Genomic DNA, 18,181 nt, shown 5'->3' with positions numbered 1-18,181 from the left:
ACTTTTCTATCCATTTTCATGTGTATGTAAGCATGCTGCAAAACCGTCTGCACTCTACGTCACTAACAATATTTCAAATCCAGACAATAGCGTTAAATTAAACTCTTAACCCTAAAAACACGGAGCGCCAACTCATTTATGAGCACATTTGCATTGTGTATATATTAAAATAATAAAACAACTTTATCTAATAATTTTATGAACAATCAATAATTTTCCCACACTAACACTTTCCAAGGGTGATGTCCGTATGGTGATTTGCGGGTTTCTTCATTTTATGGTCCACTGCATCATATTTTCAAAAGGGTGTTATGCTAGAACAGACACAAGAAAATATTTTTCTGTGTTCCATCCTCAGTTACCTTGACACAATAGGAATCTGCTGTGATGCTTATACCTATCATTATGTTTCACAGGTTTTAGATTTATTTTGATAACACGATCTTTTACACAAACTTTGTAATTGTAGAGAAATAATCAGTTCATTTGGGTATGTCTTTTTCTAGCAGGAACCCCAGAAAGCACCCGAGGATTGACAGGTTAAGGCTCTTCAAGAGTGGTGTTTTTCATGGTGTATATGCGGGTCGTTCTGCTGCCAGTACTCCACAAACTAAAGCACTGTGTGCATCATTAGCCTCATTAATATGAAGCCTAAAATATTGCCTCTGGTGGCTTGCTGCAGTACAGGTAATGTTAGTCTGTTATTTTATGAGAGCAACTGGCCCTCACTGTGTCTCCAGATAAAATTCTGGTCTTTGAACAAATGCAGTCGAATACCCCAAATCTATTCATTAGTAGTATATGTAGTGGACAATACTTATGTCACGGCTAGACGGTCCTCACCGGTCACCTTGCCAATTTTTGTTGTGTTTGTGTGTACTTTGTGGTGTTCTCCTCTCCATCCTGTGCTTGTGTGTTTGTATGCTGGAACACGGACTTCCAGAAGCCGTGGCACGGAACGGCAGCTGACCCGGGGGGAGAGTCCTGAGCTGGAATCACCGCACCTGTGCTTTATCATTTCGCCGGCTGCTACTAATCCGAAGCAAACCTATTTAATGGTGCGGTCGGGTCACAACCAACGCTGGAACGTTGAGCTAAACCGGGTGGCGTAGTCGCAATTAGCATACCTAGTTTGTGAAGGAGAGAGAACGTTTTCGTGACCGTGTGTGTGTTTTTCTCATCTGCCTCCAGGATCCAGGGATCGGAGGAGGAGCGGGCACAAAAAGGAGTTGTTTTGGATTATCACTGCACTGTCACCACGGGGAGAAGTCACCGTATCACTGCACTGCCCTTTTGGATTACAGACTCGAACTGTTGCCTTATTTTTTCACTGTGAATAAAATTCACTGCCATGCTGCAAGGAGTCTCGCACCTGAGTCCTTTTACTCAATTCTCCATGACAACTTAATGTTAATCATTTAGGTTCAACTTTCATTAGTTGTAGAAAAGTCATTCCAGATTTGTTTCGAAACATTTGATCAGCACCCCCAGAGATTTCTTACTTTTTTTTTGACAATATTTGCTATTTGTGTGACACACTACTACAAATATAAAAAGCATACAGTACTTGGTTGAGATGTAATATTTTAACAACAAAAGTATAGATATCCCCCAACCCCCCCAAATGGTTTGTTCCAGCTCGCCTCTCCCCTGCTCTGGCTCTAGCGCCCTTTCTGCCAGAGCGATGGTGGCTGAGAAGCAGCGGAGTGGAGGTGTGAGTGTCTGGCTTAAAACAGGACATGTTAGCTGTATTTAACTTTCAGTTACTCTTTATATAGTTAGGTAGGAGTCAGACCATGTTTCTTTTTAGCTGAAAAACATTACACCCAGGTAACCTGCAGTGTTGAAAACGTGTTTTCCGACGATGTTTGCTACCCTACAATCCATTCTACTCTGTAGTAAAATCAGCTACATTTGACCGTCCTGTTGCTCCCATTGAAATTCATATAACCTATTTAAAATCTAAAACTTAATACAGTATTGTAGCCTAGTGTTGTTACCACTGTCCTGTTTGAAATGGAAAGAGAGAAGCTGCTTATTTTGTCATATGTGCATGTGCCGATATTACACCCAAGGTACTAACTAACTAATTGACTGGATGCCCATTAACCTTATAACCCTTGTTGTGTGTGTGCGTGTGTGTGTGTGTGTGTGTGTGTGTGTGTGTGTGTGTGTGTGTGTGTGTGTGTGCAAAGAGATGGTAAAGTGTAAGATCAAATGATTCATCAATCAAGAATAATTTTGGATAAGTGTTTCAATATTTATATCTTTTATTAGGTGTACATGTGGTTTGGTTATTTGCCTTTTGGTTGAAAGTACACTGAGAGAGGACTTTTTTATTAGTGATCTTAATAGTATTTTTTTTCATATTACTGTAATTTTTTTTCATCTAATTGAATACAATCTATTTGTGTATGATTGTCAGTCCAAAGAAGGAGAGAGGAAAGAGGGGAACGTGAGGAGAAAGTACAAGGTCAGGAAGAACCAGCTAAGAAAACAGACAGAGATGGTAAAATTGATAACGGAGACTAAGACAACAGATGACGAGGACAGGGAGGACCAGGGGTTTAAATGCACCAAGGGGACAGTCAGAGAGAACTCGGGACAACTGGAGACATTTAAGGATGCAGGGACTGACAGTGACAGGGAAGAAGTCTAATCGTGACGAGTAGTTTATCTTGCTTGGCTGGGCAGCTCTCTGGGTGCTCAGCACCCCCAAAGCTCTGATCCTAGAATCGCCCCTGCATTTGATCCTGATTTTATTTGAAAGTGTCAGCTGTTATAAACAAATTGAATTGTATCAACAAAAACTCAATCATGGTTTCAAAATCAAAATGAAAGATGACAGTTTAATGACACTAGGCACGAGGTCATTCTCATTTATTAAAAGGTTAAAAAAAAGACTTTGTTTTGATGCCTGAATACGTGTTGTTGAATTGAAGAAAACAGGTGTGGTAAGGTGCTCTGACATAGTGATTTGACGAAAGAGGAGTCAAATGTATGAATGATCATGCTGTAAAAATGTAAACACACCCAAACCTGAGGTCACATATTAGGTATATAAAGTGCAGTGGCGCTCCTCAGCTTTAGTATCGCAGTCCAGGGAAACTAATCTGCAGAACTGATCTGTTCATCACAATGAAGCTGCCGTTTTCTCTGTTTCTCCTCTGGGCACTCTCCAACACAGGTAAGGACACTCATTTTACCTGCAGGTAAAAGAGAGTCTAATTTAAAGCTTTAAATCATTTATCTTTTTATCTCCAACTGTAATTATTTTTCCAAACTTAGTGAGTAGTATTGACTCGACTGTAACCTTCTGTAACCCAATATGAACTTTCAAAACATCTCATATTTCCTATATATTTAAATTGTGATCATCATTTCTGTGTTTCTCTCCTGATTGCAGCTGGAGCCCTTCAGTGTCAAACCTGCAGAGATTCGACGTGTTCAAGCACAGCACTACTTCAATGCTCCTCATCGGAACCAATGTGCGTTACAGCTACCATTCTAGGTAATGTTTTCTTCATATCATATTTAATATTTTCACTAAATTACATCCCCTATGAAGCTATTTGTGTTCCATCAACATTAACAAACTGCACTTTCAATTTGTAGCTACTTCATCTGGAACTCCGGTTACACAAATCTACAAGGCATGTGCATCTTCCTCCCTGTGTCCAGCCGTAACCTCTCAGACATTTTCAGTCAACCTGGGTTTTCAAAGTGCTCTGGCTTCTGCTCAATGCTGCAACACAGATAACTGCAACTCAGACACTCTACCAAGTAAGTTAAATACTATGTTGGTCATTGAAGACAAAAGAATAATATAAAGCAATAAAAACAATATTCTGATGTTCTAAGGGTCTCTGTTCTGAAATGAAACGATGTTCTTTTCTGTTTTAGATCCTGCTTCTCAGTCAAATAATGGTGGAGTATGCAACTTTTGTAACCCTTCCACTGGCCAGTGCTCCTCCACATTACAGTGTCAGGGAGTGGAGAACCAATGCTTCCAATCAACCAGTGAGTCTTTATTTTGTATCAGTTGTGTCATCGTTTTCTATCAAAGATGATTTCAAATTTTTTCTGATACATCTGACATATAAAAGAGCGGAAACTTTTACCCTAATTTATACTAAATGTTATCCTTGGGTGTGAAAGTTACTGTGATAAGATTTAAAATTTCAAGCCTGGAAGTCAGACAAACACATAAACATTTTAAAAAGCTGTTAAATTGTTCTTTGTGTGAAATATATTAAGCTACCCTGAAATTAGGCAATTTAAAAGAAATCCTGAAATTCTTCTTTTTGATCTGCAGTCAACAGTGGCACCAGCACGTATCCAGCTCAGGGCTGCGCATCTACAAACCTGTGTGCAGCTGCTCAAAGCCTGGGATCTCTACCTTTCATGCAGAGCGTTGGTACCGTATCAGGTGTTGCCTGTTCTCCAGCACCAACTACGACTGCTGCCCCGACTACAACCACCACCCCAACTACAACTACAACCACCGCCCCAACAACAACTACAACCACAGCCGCAACAACAACCACCGCCGCGACCACAACCACTGTCCCAGCTACAACTACAACCACCGCCGCAACTACAAACACCGTTCCAACTACAACTACAACCACCGCCGCAACTACAACCACCATCCCAACTACAACCACCGCCCCAACTACAACTACAACCACCCCCGCAACTACAACCACCACCCCAACCACAACCACCATCCCAACTACAACCACAACCACCGCCCCAACTACAACCACCATCCCAACTACAACCACAACCACCGCTGCAACTACAACCACTGCTGCAACTACAACCACCGCCGCAACTACAACCACAACTACCGTCCCAACTACAACCACCGTCCCAACTACAACTACAACCACCGCCACAACTACAACCGTCCCAACTACAACTACAACCACCGCCCCAACAACAACTACAACCACAGCCGCAACAACAACCACCGCCGCGACCACAACCACTGTCCCAGCTACAATTACAACCACCGCCGCAACTACAACCACCGTCCAGACTACAACTACAACCACCGCCGCAACTACAACCGTCCCAACTACAACCACAACCACCCTCGCAACTACAACCACCCCCGCGACTACAACCACCCCCGCAACTACAACCACCACTCCAACAACAACTACAACCACCGCCACAACTACAACCACCTCCCCAACTACAATCACCATCCCAACTACAACCACAACCACTGCCCCAACTACAACCACCATCCCAACTACAACCACAACCACCGCCGCAACTACAACCACTGCTGCAACTACAACCACCGCCCCAACGACAACCACAACCACCCCCGCAACTACAACCACCCCCGCAACTACAACCACCACCCCAACAACTACAACCACCGCCACAACCACAACCACCCCCGCAACTACAACCACCCCCGCAACTACAACCACCACCCCAACAACTACAACCACCGCCACAACTACAACCACCGCCCCAACTACAACCACCATCCCAACTACAACCACAACCACGGCCCCAACTACAACCACCATCCCAACTACAACCACAACCACCGCCCCAACTACAACCACCATCCCAACTACAACTACAACCACCGCCCCAACAACAACCACCGCCACAACTGCAACCACTGTCCCAACTACAACCACAACCACTGCCGCATCTACAACCACCGCCCCAACATCAACTACAACCACTGCCACAACTACAACCACCGCCCCAACAACAACCATCGCCCCACCTACAACCACCGCCCCAACTACAACCACTGTCTCAACTACAACCACAACCACTGCCGCATCTACAACCACCGCCCCAACATCAACTACAACCACTGCCCCAACTACAACCACTGCCCCAACTACAACCACAGCCGTAACTACAACCACTGCTGCAACTACAACCACCGCCGCAACTACAACCACAACTACCATCCCAACTACAACCACTGTCCCAACTACAACTACAACCACCGCCACAAGTACAACCATCCCAACTACAACCACAACCATCGCCGCAACTACAACCACCGCCCCAACTACAACCACCACCCCAACAACAACTACAACCACCGCCCCAACTACAACCAACACCCCAACTACAACTACAACCACCGCCCCAACAACAACTACAACCACAGCCGCAACAACAACCACCGCCGCAACCACAACCACTGTCCCAACTACAACCACAACCACCCCCGCAACTACAACCACCACCCCAACAACAACTACAACCACCACCACAACTACAACCACCGCCCCAACTACAACCACCATCCCAACCACAACCATCGCCGCAACTACAACCACCGTCCCAACTACAACTACAACCACTGCCGCAACTACAACCGTCCCAACTACAACCACAACCACCGCCGCAACTACAACCACCGTCCCAACTGCAACCACAACCACCTCCCCAACTACAACCACCACCCCAACAACAACTACAACCACCGCCCCAACAACAACCACCGCCCCAACTACAACCACTGTCCCAACTACAACCACAACCACTGCCGCATCTACAACCACCGCCCCAACATCAACTACAACCACTGTCCCAACTACAACCACAACCACCGCCGCAACTACAACCACCGTCCCAACTGCAACCACAACCACCGCCCCAACTACAACCACCACCCCAACAACAACTACAACCACCGCCCCAACAACAACCACCGCCCCAACTACAACCACTGTCCCAACTACAACCACAACCACCGCCGCACCTACAACCACCGTCCCAACTGCAACCACAACCACCGCCCCAACTACAACCACCACCCCAACAACAACTACAACCACCGCCCCAACTACAACCACCACCCCAACTACAACTACAACCACCGCCCCAACAACAACTACAACCACAGCCGCAACAACAACCACCGCCGCAACCACAACCACTGTCCCAACTACAACTACAACCACCGCAGCAACTACAACCACCGTCCCAACTACAACCACAACGACCGCCGCAACTACAACCACTGTCCCAACTACAACCACAACCACCCCCGCAACTACAACCACCACCCCAACAACAACTACAACCACCACCACAACTACAACCACCGCCCCAACTACAACCACCATCCCAACCACAACCATCGCCGCAACTACAACCACCGTCCCAACTACAACTACAACCACTGCCGCAACTACAACCGTCCCAACTACAACCACAACCACCGCCGCAACCACAACCACAGTCCCAACTGCAACCACAACCACCTCCCCAACTACAACCACCACCCCAACAACAACTACAACCACCGCCCCAACTACAACCACCGTCCCAACTACAACCACCACCCCAACTACAACCACCGCAGCAACTACAACCACCACCGCAACTACAACTCCCACTACAACTACAACCACCGTCCCAACTACGACTACAGCCACCACCCCAACTACGACTGCAACCACTACCCCAACTACAACCTCTGCCACCATTACAGCTATAACTGCTACATCAACTACAACCACTGCCTCTACAACCAAAAGTGACGCTTGTTCTATCAGACTGGGAATGATCCATCTGCTGCTTGGACTCCTTCTCTTTATTTTTCCTTAAAGCTCCAAATAAATCAAAAATAAACAAAAGAACGTATGATGCTTTAGCAAGACTCAATAACTTTTTGGAGATTTCCCTTGTGTTTACAAATCACTGTTTAACTGAAGTCCATAAAAAAAGGCAATAGAGTCTTGTTGAATCTGACTTGGAACAAGTATGTAAGACTTCTTTGTTTGTTGACATGATGGACAATTATGTCAATTTTATCCAGAATATTGAACATTATTTATTTTACAGATATAATATATACATTTACATGTATCCAAATGCATGGCATTTATTTAATACTAAGTGGGTGATAAGAATGAATCCTTGTAATAATAACAAAGCATGCTTTGGAAATAAAATAAAGAAGCACAATTTCTTTTAGTTATATGTTCATTTATTTCCCTTTGTGCTTGTTTTTGATGGATTGGATTGGCCAGATGGTGGCAGATGTGTAAAAATAACTCAGTTGTTTGGTGGTGGCAATGGAGCTTCCACAGAGGCCAGCAGGTGGATGAGGGAAAGGGGAGGCAGGAGGAGGTGAGACCCAAGGCAGCCGCTGGTCCGAGTGTCAGTTTGTTTGTTTGTTTATCTCCCACTTTGAACCAGAAAGAGGAACCCAGCGGATGTTGCGCTAAACAACAGCAGCACGTTTAAGTTTGATCAGCTGTTGTTAGAATTTATTTAATATTAATTTCTAGTATCAGCTGATGTTTGCCGGAGCCACAGCTATAAAAGCTGCTGGTCATGATATCGGTTTGGATATGTGGTGAGAGGGAAACATGAAGATGAAACCAGATGTCCTCACTGAATCATGAGAGCTGAACATATTATGGGCAGAAATCTGTGCCATCAGAAACTGAATTTGAATAAGTTAAATTTGAATTTGAATTGCTGAGATTGAATCTGAATTGTAACTTGAATAAAGTACCCTAAGAATTATTATGATAGTTAAACACAGTGATAGTCACATATCATATCACTTCAAACGGAGGTGATCCAGTAATGCTGCACTAATGAATTAGACTAACTATTCACTTTAGCTAAAGTTATTAAGTTAGCTAAAGAGTTGGGATGCTGTGTAAGACATAAATAAAGCTAAAATACAAAGGTTTGGACACTGTTTTGCATGTTTCCCTACTGTAGGGGTCTCTGCAAGCATACAGGGCTCTGACAGGGTACAAGATGACAACTTTGGAATTCTACTAGAAACAGTCGATCATATTTGTTTGTCAAAGCTAAATCCAGGGCAAACTAGGCTAAATTAGCGTTTTTAGCTAACAGCTACAATAAGCATAAAAGTTACTGTACGGCTATCAATTGTTAACATGACGCTTGTTCTTATACATGTAATAGATTTATTACCAACCTGAGAGTTTATCCGCTGGTCATTCGACATGACGAATGGCTTTTTCCGAGACATGGCTGACGGAGCTGGATCAGGACGCCGATTTTTCATTTGACGGTTTTGGAGCTCCCTTTCGCTGGGATCGGGATGCACGGGTAACAGGGAAATCTCAAGGAGGGGGAGTATGCTTGTATGTGAACAAACGTTACCGTAGCGCTGTGACTGTTAGAGAGTGTATGTGTACACCAGATGTTGAACTTTTATCCGTGTCACTGCGCCCTTTTTATCTCCCTCGTGAGTTTCCACAACTTTTTATTACCGTAGTTTACATTCACCCGAAGGCTCACCCCGCCTCCACTTGCAGCATCATTTCAGACGTAGTGCAGAAGCTGCAGGCGCTCTCTCCTGACCAGAGATGGGCAGTAACGCGTTACTTCTAACGCGTTACTGTAATCTGATTACTTTTTTCAAGTAACAAGTAATGTAAGGGATTACTATTGCAAAAATGGTAATTAGATTACCGTTACTTTCACGTAGGAACGCTGCGTTACTGCGTTACTAAAACCGTGATTTTTTGCGAGAACGTCTCATGACAGTGACGTAAGCGAGTGCGACGTTCGTGACAACAGCTGTGTGCAGATCATAGTATATCGAGTGCGGGACAGAGTGTAGCATGCAGCGTTTAAAGCGTGGAAGTACTGACCTTATTTTGAGTTTGATTCCATAAAAAGTGACAAAAACATTAGTGTCCGCTGTGCGTGGGAAGAAAACTTCTTTTTACAGCGAAAAAAACCCTAAACTTCCAAGCAAGCACCGAGTGTACTACGACGTAATGGGAAATTCACAGAGAAACTCGCGGATTCTTCCACTGACCGCTGCAGCACACCTGCACCAGGGTAAACCTCCGCCTACCCCAGTCCTGCTTTACAGGTGAAAATAGAGCAACAGGACCGCTGAGTCTTTGATTTTATTTATTTTCTGCTGTGTTTTACTTGCATCTATTTGAAAGAGTGAGTGTAAACACAAAAAAATATTTTATTTTATGTGCTGGAATGTGCAGAAAAAAGGTTTAAATGTTAAACAAATTTCTTCCAGTCAGAGAATGTTGCATATAATTTAATTTTTGCTTGATGCATAAAGTTAAAAGATTAAAACCAATAAAACAAGTTTTAAAAAGAGACTTTTCCATTTGATTACATTTTGTATGATGAATTATGCAGAAAAAGTAGAATTGGGCTGAAAGATCTATCGCTTTATCACCTATTCAGGTTGTAAATCGTGTTTTTAAAAAGTAACTAAGTACTAAGTAACTAAGTAATTAATTACTTTTGAAAATAAGTAATCAGTAAAGTAACAGGATTACTTTTGGGGGGAAGTAATCAGTAATTAGTAACTGATTACTTTTTTCAAGTAACTTGACCAACACTGCTCCTGACGCACCAAACTTTATAATGGGGGACTTTAACCATGTCTCTCTTAAATCAACTTTGGGCAATCTGTATCAATATGTATCCTGTCCTACCAGACGGGATAAAATGTTGGACCTTTGTTACGGATCGGTGAAGAATGCTTATAAATCCCTCCCGTTTCCTCCTCTGGGATCTTCTGACCATAACTGTGTGCATCTTCTGCCCATCTATAAAACTGTCTTAAAACGAGAGAAGACAAAGACTAAGGATGTTGACATATGGTCAGAAGAATCTGTGCTTACCTTGCAGGAATGTTTTAAGTGTACAGATTGGGAAGTTTTTATTCAGTCTTGTGGAGATGATCTCAACGCTTTGGTGGATGTTACTAGCTCTTATGCAGTATTTTGTAAAGACATGATTATACTCCATAAGCGCGTTAAAGTCTACGCTAACAATAAGCCATGGGTCACTAAAAGCGTCAAATCCTGTTTAAGGAAAAAGAGACAGGCCTTTAAAGAGGGGGCTGTTACCGTTTTTCAAACAGCCACCAAGGAACTGAAAATCGAGATCTTGAAAGCAAAACAGAGCTACAAAAACCTTCTTGAAAGCAAATTTGCTGCAAAAAATTTTGGGTCTGCCTGGACTTGTATGAAAACCATAGCAGGGTTTCAAAATCCCCAGAGCAGTAGTCAGGTCATTTTAGATGGTTTTAATTCAGACAGAGATTTTGCAAATGCTTTAAACATGTTTTATGCTCGTTTTAGTCCTTCTGATTTTAGCAAGGATATTTTGGAACTGAAACAGAAACTGAGAGATACTCAGCACTTTATCATTGAACTCAGCGATGTCAAAAAGGCCATTCATACAGTTAATGTGAACAAGAGCCAGGGTCCTGATAATATTAGTGGCCGCCTAATTAAATCTTGTGCTGACGAACTCAGTCCTATATTTCAGGTTATTTTTAACAAATCCTTGCAAACACAACATGTGCCCTCTCTTTGGAAAGAAGCAGTCGTGGTTCCTGTCCCTAAATCTAGTCGTCCAAAAATTCTAAACGACTTCAGGCCTGTTGCTCTCACTTCAGTTGTAATGAAAGTCTTTGAAAAAATCATCAGAAATGTGATTATGAAAGAGACTGAACACCAGCTGGATCCAATGCAGTTTGCATATAGGCCCAACAGAGGAGTGGAGGACGCACTTTTGACTTTACTAAATCTGATTCTTAAACATGTAGAGAGTAAAGGGACTTTTGCAAGACTTCTTTTCATTGATTTTTCTTCGGCTTTTAATACAATACAGCCCCATATTTTAATTAAGACTTTTAGAACAGTTTGAAATCAGGAAAAACCTGGTGGGCTGGATTTTAGATTTTTTAACTGACAGCTCACAAAGAGTGAGAATAAACGGGATTCTGTCTGACCCAGTGTTCTCCTCTACAGGTTCTCCTCAAGGGTGTGTCTTATCGCCCTTATTATTCATTCTCTATACAAATATGTGTCAGAGCAGACATGAAAACAGGGTCATTATTAAATATGCAGATGACTCTGTTATTGTCAGCTTACTGAAAGAGGGTGAAACTAACCACGGTCCAGTCATTGATGACTTTGTTCAGTGGTGTGAGGAGTCTCATCTCCAGCTGAACATATCTAAAACAAAAGATATGGTTGTTGATTTTAGGAAACAACAAAATGGGCACGGAGTCACTTTAATTAAAGGTCAAAAATAGAGCAAGTACAATCATATAAATATCTTGGGACCATAATCAATGAAAAACTGAACTTTGATCAAAATTGCAAATCAGTTTGTAAAAAGGGTCACCAGCACCTTTATTGCCTTAGGAAACTTGCTCATTTCCACATTGACCAAAAAATTTTAACTTTGTTTTATCATTCTTTTATTGAGTCTGTTTTATCCTTTTGTTTGGTGGCATGGTTTGGTCAGACCTCTGTCACAGAGAAAAACTCTCTAAATCAGATAGTGAGATCTGATAGTCATCTGATAGGTGAGCCTCAGTCTTGTTTAGCCTCCCTGTACTCCAAGCAGGTACAGAGGATGGCTTTATCAATCCTTAAAAATGGTTCCCATCCTCTAAGGGGTGAATTTCAGCTTCTTCCCTCAGGATGGAGGTTTCTATTTCCGAGATGCAGGACAAAGCGTTATAAAAATAGCTTTGTCCCCGTTGCTGTCACTGAATTAAATAAGAACGAATGATTCGAAATATTAAAATTACTATATATGTGCCACAGTGAGCTTTATATATTTACTAGGTATGTGTGTTTTTAAAGGGATGCCAAATGCTGTCATTTTTCTGTAAAGCAAATTTACCTTGCCTTTGGGTATAAATAAAGTTACCTTGACCTTGACCTTGATTTATTGGGAATAAATGTGTTGTTAAAAATCAAATCTTTCTTTTTCTTTCTTTCTTTCTTTTCTTTCTTTCTTTCTTTCTTTCTTATCCCCCAGTTATGTCTGTCTAGTCTGTAATAAAAATTAAATAAATAAATAATAACAAAGGTCAATCAAGTGGACCAATACGGCAAAGCCATAATGACCCACTTGGTAAAATAAATCTGTTGGGCATCTTTCTTGGCCTTCAGACAATAATTCTGATTGATAAAGTACCAATCAGGACCGGCAAAAAAAATAAAATAAATGAAAAGTGATCTTCAACTAGAACAAAAAAAGAAAACCCACCTTCCTTTGCAGAGTTGCTGCTCCTTAAGACAGAAGAAGACAAATTTGAGTCGCATGACGCAGCATTTTAGCCATGCTAAGTCTGCCCATAACTCCAGCAAGCAGCGTGCCATGTTACATGTGCAACTCTTTCACACCCCAATAATCTGATAAACAAGACTGATGTTGAGACACCAAAGCAAGAAGTTGTGGACCTCAGTTCAGCTTAACAGTATTGTTCCTGAGAGTCAAAAACCAAAACAACCTAAGCAGCAGAATGCGAGATCCGTCCTGCCGTGTGCAACACCTGAAATCCATGGTGTGAAACCAAAAGTACCCAGTCAGCATCCTTCCACATTTAAAGCCAACAGCAGACTGTGTCCACGTTACTGTTTCCAGTGTGGGGAGGATGGACATGTCTCAATTTGTGATAAACGCCAAATCCTTCCCTTGTAGCAGCTAAGAAAAGCAGGGTGTTTGGGAAGCCTCTAATGCTTCTCAAAGTGAGACACATTTGAACTAAAGTGTACTCCCATAAAGAGACATATGGGAGTGAAGTCTCACAATGTCAGTCCCAAAATCATGAAATCTGTCATTAGAAATGTTAAAGTAGAAGGATCAAAATTTCAGCCTTTGTTGAATTGGTACCAAGTGGTTCTCAAAAATACTCAAGATATGACAAAGAAACTTTAAATCTAGTAGTCTTGGTTGCGTAAAACTGGTAGGTAAGATGCCTACAGTTGTTTCTGCAGGACAGACAGTTGTCCTGGAGGCCTCTCTCAATGTAAATCCTGTGAACATACAAAAAGATGTTGTCCTTGAACATCCAATCGGGCTCTTCACTACCAAATCTCTTACTGGTTTCAGCAATTGCAGTCACTTTACCACACAAATGCCCATGTCTTCTCCCTGTTGTTGAAAGAAATGAAACCAATCATGACATTGTCATACCCCCCAAAACATTGGCAGACATTAATGCTATAGTACAAGTGCTACACAAAAAGCAAACTGTCAGAGAACCAGATTGCTCTAAATTTCAAGCTAAGTCTTCCTCAGAACTAAGCTTTGATTTTGTAGATTTACTGATACCCACTGAATGAAAGGAGTGAATTACAAACATGTTAAATGACATGCCAAAGGTCTCAGAATTGCCTGGATTTTGGGCATGCTGACAAAGTCAAACACCATATCAAACTGATCAGACGCCCTTTAAACAGAGAGCGCGTCCCATACACCCCAATGTCTTCATCTCAAGATGGAAGAAGCAGACAAGCGTAAGACAGCATTTGTTTGCCCACTCAGATTTTGGGAATTTAACAGGATGCCCCAGGGGATTACAAATGCACCTTTGACCTTCCAGAGTATGATGGAGAAGTGTGTGGGCGATATGAATCTAAAAGAGGTTCGGTGTTCACTGATGACCTGATTGTCTTCTCATCATCTCTGGAGTAACATGAACCGTGCTTGGAGTGTGTCCTGCAATAACTGATGTCATATGGCTTGAAACTGGCACCAGAGAAGTGCATATTCTTTCAAATATAGGTAAAATACCTTGGTCACATTGTTTCTGCAAGAGGGGTGGAGACTGACCCTGACAAAGTTGAGGCCCTAAAGACCTGGCCGATCCCCAATCTTAAAGAGCTTCAGTCCTTTTTAGGATTCCCTAGAAATTACTGAAGGTTCATTGTCCGACCACTTAACAGACTAACCTCTGGCTATCCACGAATTAGGAAGTGGAACAACAAACCAAGGACAAATGCAAACATGGAGTATCGCCTTTATTTTACCAGTTGCTGTACACACACACTCCTTGTTACTCAAAGAGTTGAATCGGTAAGTGGAAAGATGGTCTTAACATCTCATATCAGCTTATGCTCCCTGAGGAGCTAAGAGCCACTGCATTTAGAAGCCTTCATCATGATACGTGCCACCTTGGAGTCAAACGAACAGTAGATTTGGCAAGGGCCAGATTTTATTGGGCGAAAATGTACATAACCATATAAAATAAGTTAAAGCCTTTGAGTGATGTATCTGTTGGCTCCAGAGGAGGCTGCTCCATCAATAAAAATTAAGACCCCCAGACCTCTTGAACTAGTGTGCATGGACTTTTTATCAATACAGCCAGATCTCTCAAATAGTGATGGGAATTCTGGCTCTTTTTAGAGAACTGGCTTTTCAGGTTGTTTTGTTGCTTTAATTAATTTATTATCAACAACAATATAAAGTTATGCACAAAATGAGTTACTAATGTAAAAAATTGTGATTTTTAGTTATATATGTTTATTATATAAATATGCTTTTATTTTTAATTTTTAAATAAATTTAGAGTGAAACAGCACAAAACACTGCAAACCACAGCACAGTACAATATAGAGTAAAATATGAAAAACAAAAAGAAGATGCACGTTCTCTGTCATATAGACCTGGGATGATTTTTGGGAGAGTGTTTTCCTTGCTGGGGTCACAGACTTCTGCAAAAAACTGTCTAATAGAGCTCTGGGTTGGTTTAGGTCAGGGGTCGGCAACCTGCGGCTCCGGAGCCGCATGTGGCTCTTTAGTCCTTATACTGCGGCTCCGCGTGGTTTGGGCAAATAAATTAGAAGTATTTAGCTGAAGTGTATTTTATTTATGTTAGTTCTTTTTAACTCGTAGTTCTAAATTGGAAGATTATTGTGATATTGAAATATAAAAATAAAATTATATTCTATTATTTTTTCATCGCTCAAAATAAGAGTCACACTCGCGGAAGCCGGTATACCCGCCGAAACGCTGTGCATTTATCGAGACTTTCAACCCCAGGTAGGCCAATTATGGATCTTCGGATCCACATTATGTCAGCAGCTGTTCTCCACCGTGAACTATGTTAAAGACAAACACCATTCACGCCTGACAGATGACAGTCCACTGACTTCGTATAGCCCCGATTTGCGGACTCTGTGCGCAGAGGTTCAGGAGCAGAAGTCCCATTGTAAACAAATCACGGCAGACCCGACGATGTTTCCATGAGCATGCTTTTGAGCATCTCTTTATTCAGCACGTTTCACACACGGTTGCTGTACGCATACAGCCGGCTGTTGCTTTTCAGCTCACAGCCTGACATACACCACCAACAACACAACAGCACAGATAGCGCAGACGTAAAGGCAGCGAGGCGTAATTGCGGGTGTCGCTCAGGTGTGTCTGCCTCCCCCGCACGCATTAACCAGGTAAAATACATATTTAGGCAGAATTTTGCAAATATCTATTTTTCATTTTTCAGCAGCATAGTGCTTTTTTCAAATTATTTTTTAAGAGTCAGGTCAAGGCTCCAACAGCCCAAAGGCGATATAAGGGTGGCGGCTGACAACAGTTTTTGTTTGCTACATGGATCATTTTAGTTCAGCTGGGTGTCTTTCCTTTTGTTATATTTCTTTAAGAGTTCAAAATGTGTTGATTACATAAATATAATTTAATTTTCTCTGTAGCACTTCATGGATTTCATAAGCAACACACCTTAGTTGTTCATACAAAGCATAAAGATAAAAAGCAATATATACAGTGTTATCTTCATTTTAGATGTCAAAAAGTATTTGCGGCTCCCAGTGTTTTCTTTTGCGTGGAAACCGGGTCCAAATGGCTCTTTGGGTGTAAAAGGTTGCAGACCCCTGGTTTAGGTGGTTGTGGTATATATATATGTGTGTGTGTGTGTGTGTGTGTGTGCAGCAGCAGCAGCAACAGTTGCAGTACGCACACTGTCACCCTCATTAATATCACACTCAACTGACTGTGTTTTATCTTCCCATTGCACTGATGGGTGGACAGTTCTCAGGTGAGGTTTTGCTTCTTTTCTTGGTGTCACTCATTTTCTTTACTATACCTTCCTGATGTGTCAGTGTGGTCTCTTGTTGTTGCCCCTGGCTTTCTTTCTCTCTTTCCCTCCTGCTTTGTTCGTGTGCTACTGTTGCTGCAAGTGTAACTACCGCCCCTCCCCCCTCTGCTCAGCAAACACAAGGCTAACGTGTGGCGTGATGTGAAAAAACTGAGAGAGAGAGAAAAAAAAGAAAAAAACTGAGAGAGAGAGGGTGAGCAAAAGAAAAAAACAAATGGCTCCCATCGTCGTTCACTTCAAAGAGCCGGTGTTCTGGGAATCCATCCTACCTGACAAGCCATCCTACCCGTTGTTTCTGCGCATGCACACAACACGAAATTAAGTGGCGAACCGTACAGCCTTTGTGAATATTAGCCAGAAAAATACTCTGACGGGTAAAATTAAGTGCCCCAACTACAACCACCAACCCAACTACAACCACAGCTCCAACTACAAGCACTGCCACAACTATAACCACAGCTGCAGCAACACCCATCACCGCAACTATAACTACAATCACTGCGCCAACTACAATCACTACCGCAACTATAACCACAGCTGCAACTACAATCACTGCTCCAACTACAACTACAACCACTGCCCCCACTACAACCCCAATTACAACCACCACCCCAACTACAACCACTGCGGCAACTACAACTACAACCACTGCCCCAACTACAACCACTGCTGCAACCACAACTATTGCCCCAACTAAAACCACCACCCAACAACAACCACCACCGCAATCACAGCTACAACTACCCCCCCCCCCCCCCCCCCAACTACAACCACTGGTGCAATTACAGCTACAACCACTACCCCAACTATGACCACTACAACTACAACCACTACCCCAACTATAACCACTACAACTACAACTGCTGCAGCAACCACAACCACTGCCTCTACAGTACAACCACAAGTGATGCTTGTTCTATCAGAATTGATCCATCTCCTGCTTGGACTCCTTCTCTTTTATTGATTGATTGATTGACTGATTGATTGATATACCTTTATTAGTCCCACAAGGGGGAAATTTCATAAGGCTGCCGACCTATTGCACGCAATGGCGGTGCCATCTTACCCTCCGACCATACATACATTACACAAAACATCACACGGGGAAGACAGGTCAGAGGGGTATAACATGGAAAAAGCACCACACGAGGAAAGATAAGGAGAAAAAAATAACTCCCCCCAGACTGAGCTCCAACAGGGAGATCAGTTTGAGAACAGAAAAAAACACCTCTGCACATAGCACATGAAAAAACTCTTAATACACCAAAGAAACACATGACAAGCAACAGG

General features: G+C 42.5%; 1 protein-coding gene across 1 annotated transcript; it reads left to right on the top strand.

Moving 5' to 3' along the window:
• The first annotated feature begins 2,875 nt into the window (after window positions 1-2,875).
• On the top strand, window positions 2,876-17,588 carry LOC109195018 (mucin-5AC-like). The gene is made up of 7 exons (XM_025899854.1): window positions 2,876-3,187; window positions 3,407-3,511; window positions 3,616-3,783; window positions 3,904-4,020; window positions 4,316-5,436; window positions 6,003-6,222; window positions 17,230-17,588. The coding sequence occupies exons 1-7, from the start codon at window positions 3,139-3,141 to the stop codon at window positions 17,586-17,588; spliced, it is 2,139 nt and encodes a 712-aa protein (XP_025755639.1). The 5' UTR covers window positions 2,876-3,138.
• The last annotated feature ends 593 nt before the right edge of the window (window positions 17,589-18,181 follow it).

Source organism: Oreochromis niloticus, linkage group LG17, assembly GCF_001858045.2.
Source record: "Oreochromis niloticus isolate F11D_XX linkage group LG17, O_niloticus_UMD_NMBU, whole genome shotgun sequence".
In the NCBI taxonomy this organism is placed as follows: Eukaryota; Metazoa; Chordata; class Actinopteri; order Cichliformes; family Cichlidae; genus Oreochromis; species Oreochromis niloticus.
Note: the sequence above shows the minus strand (reverse complement) of the source record. Positions and strands in the feature narration are given on the sequence as shown.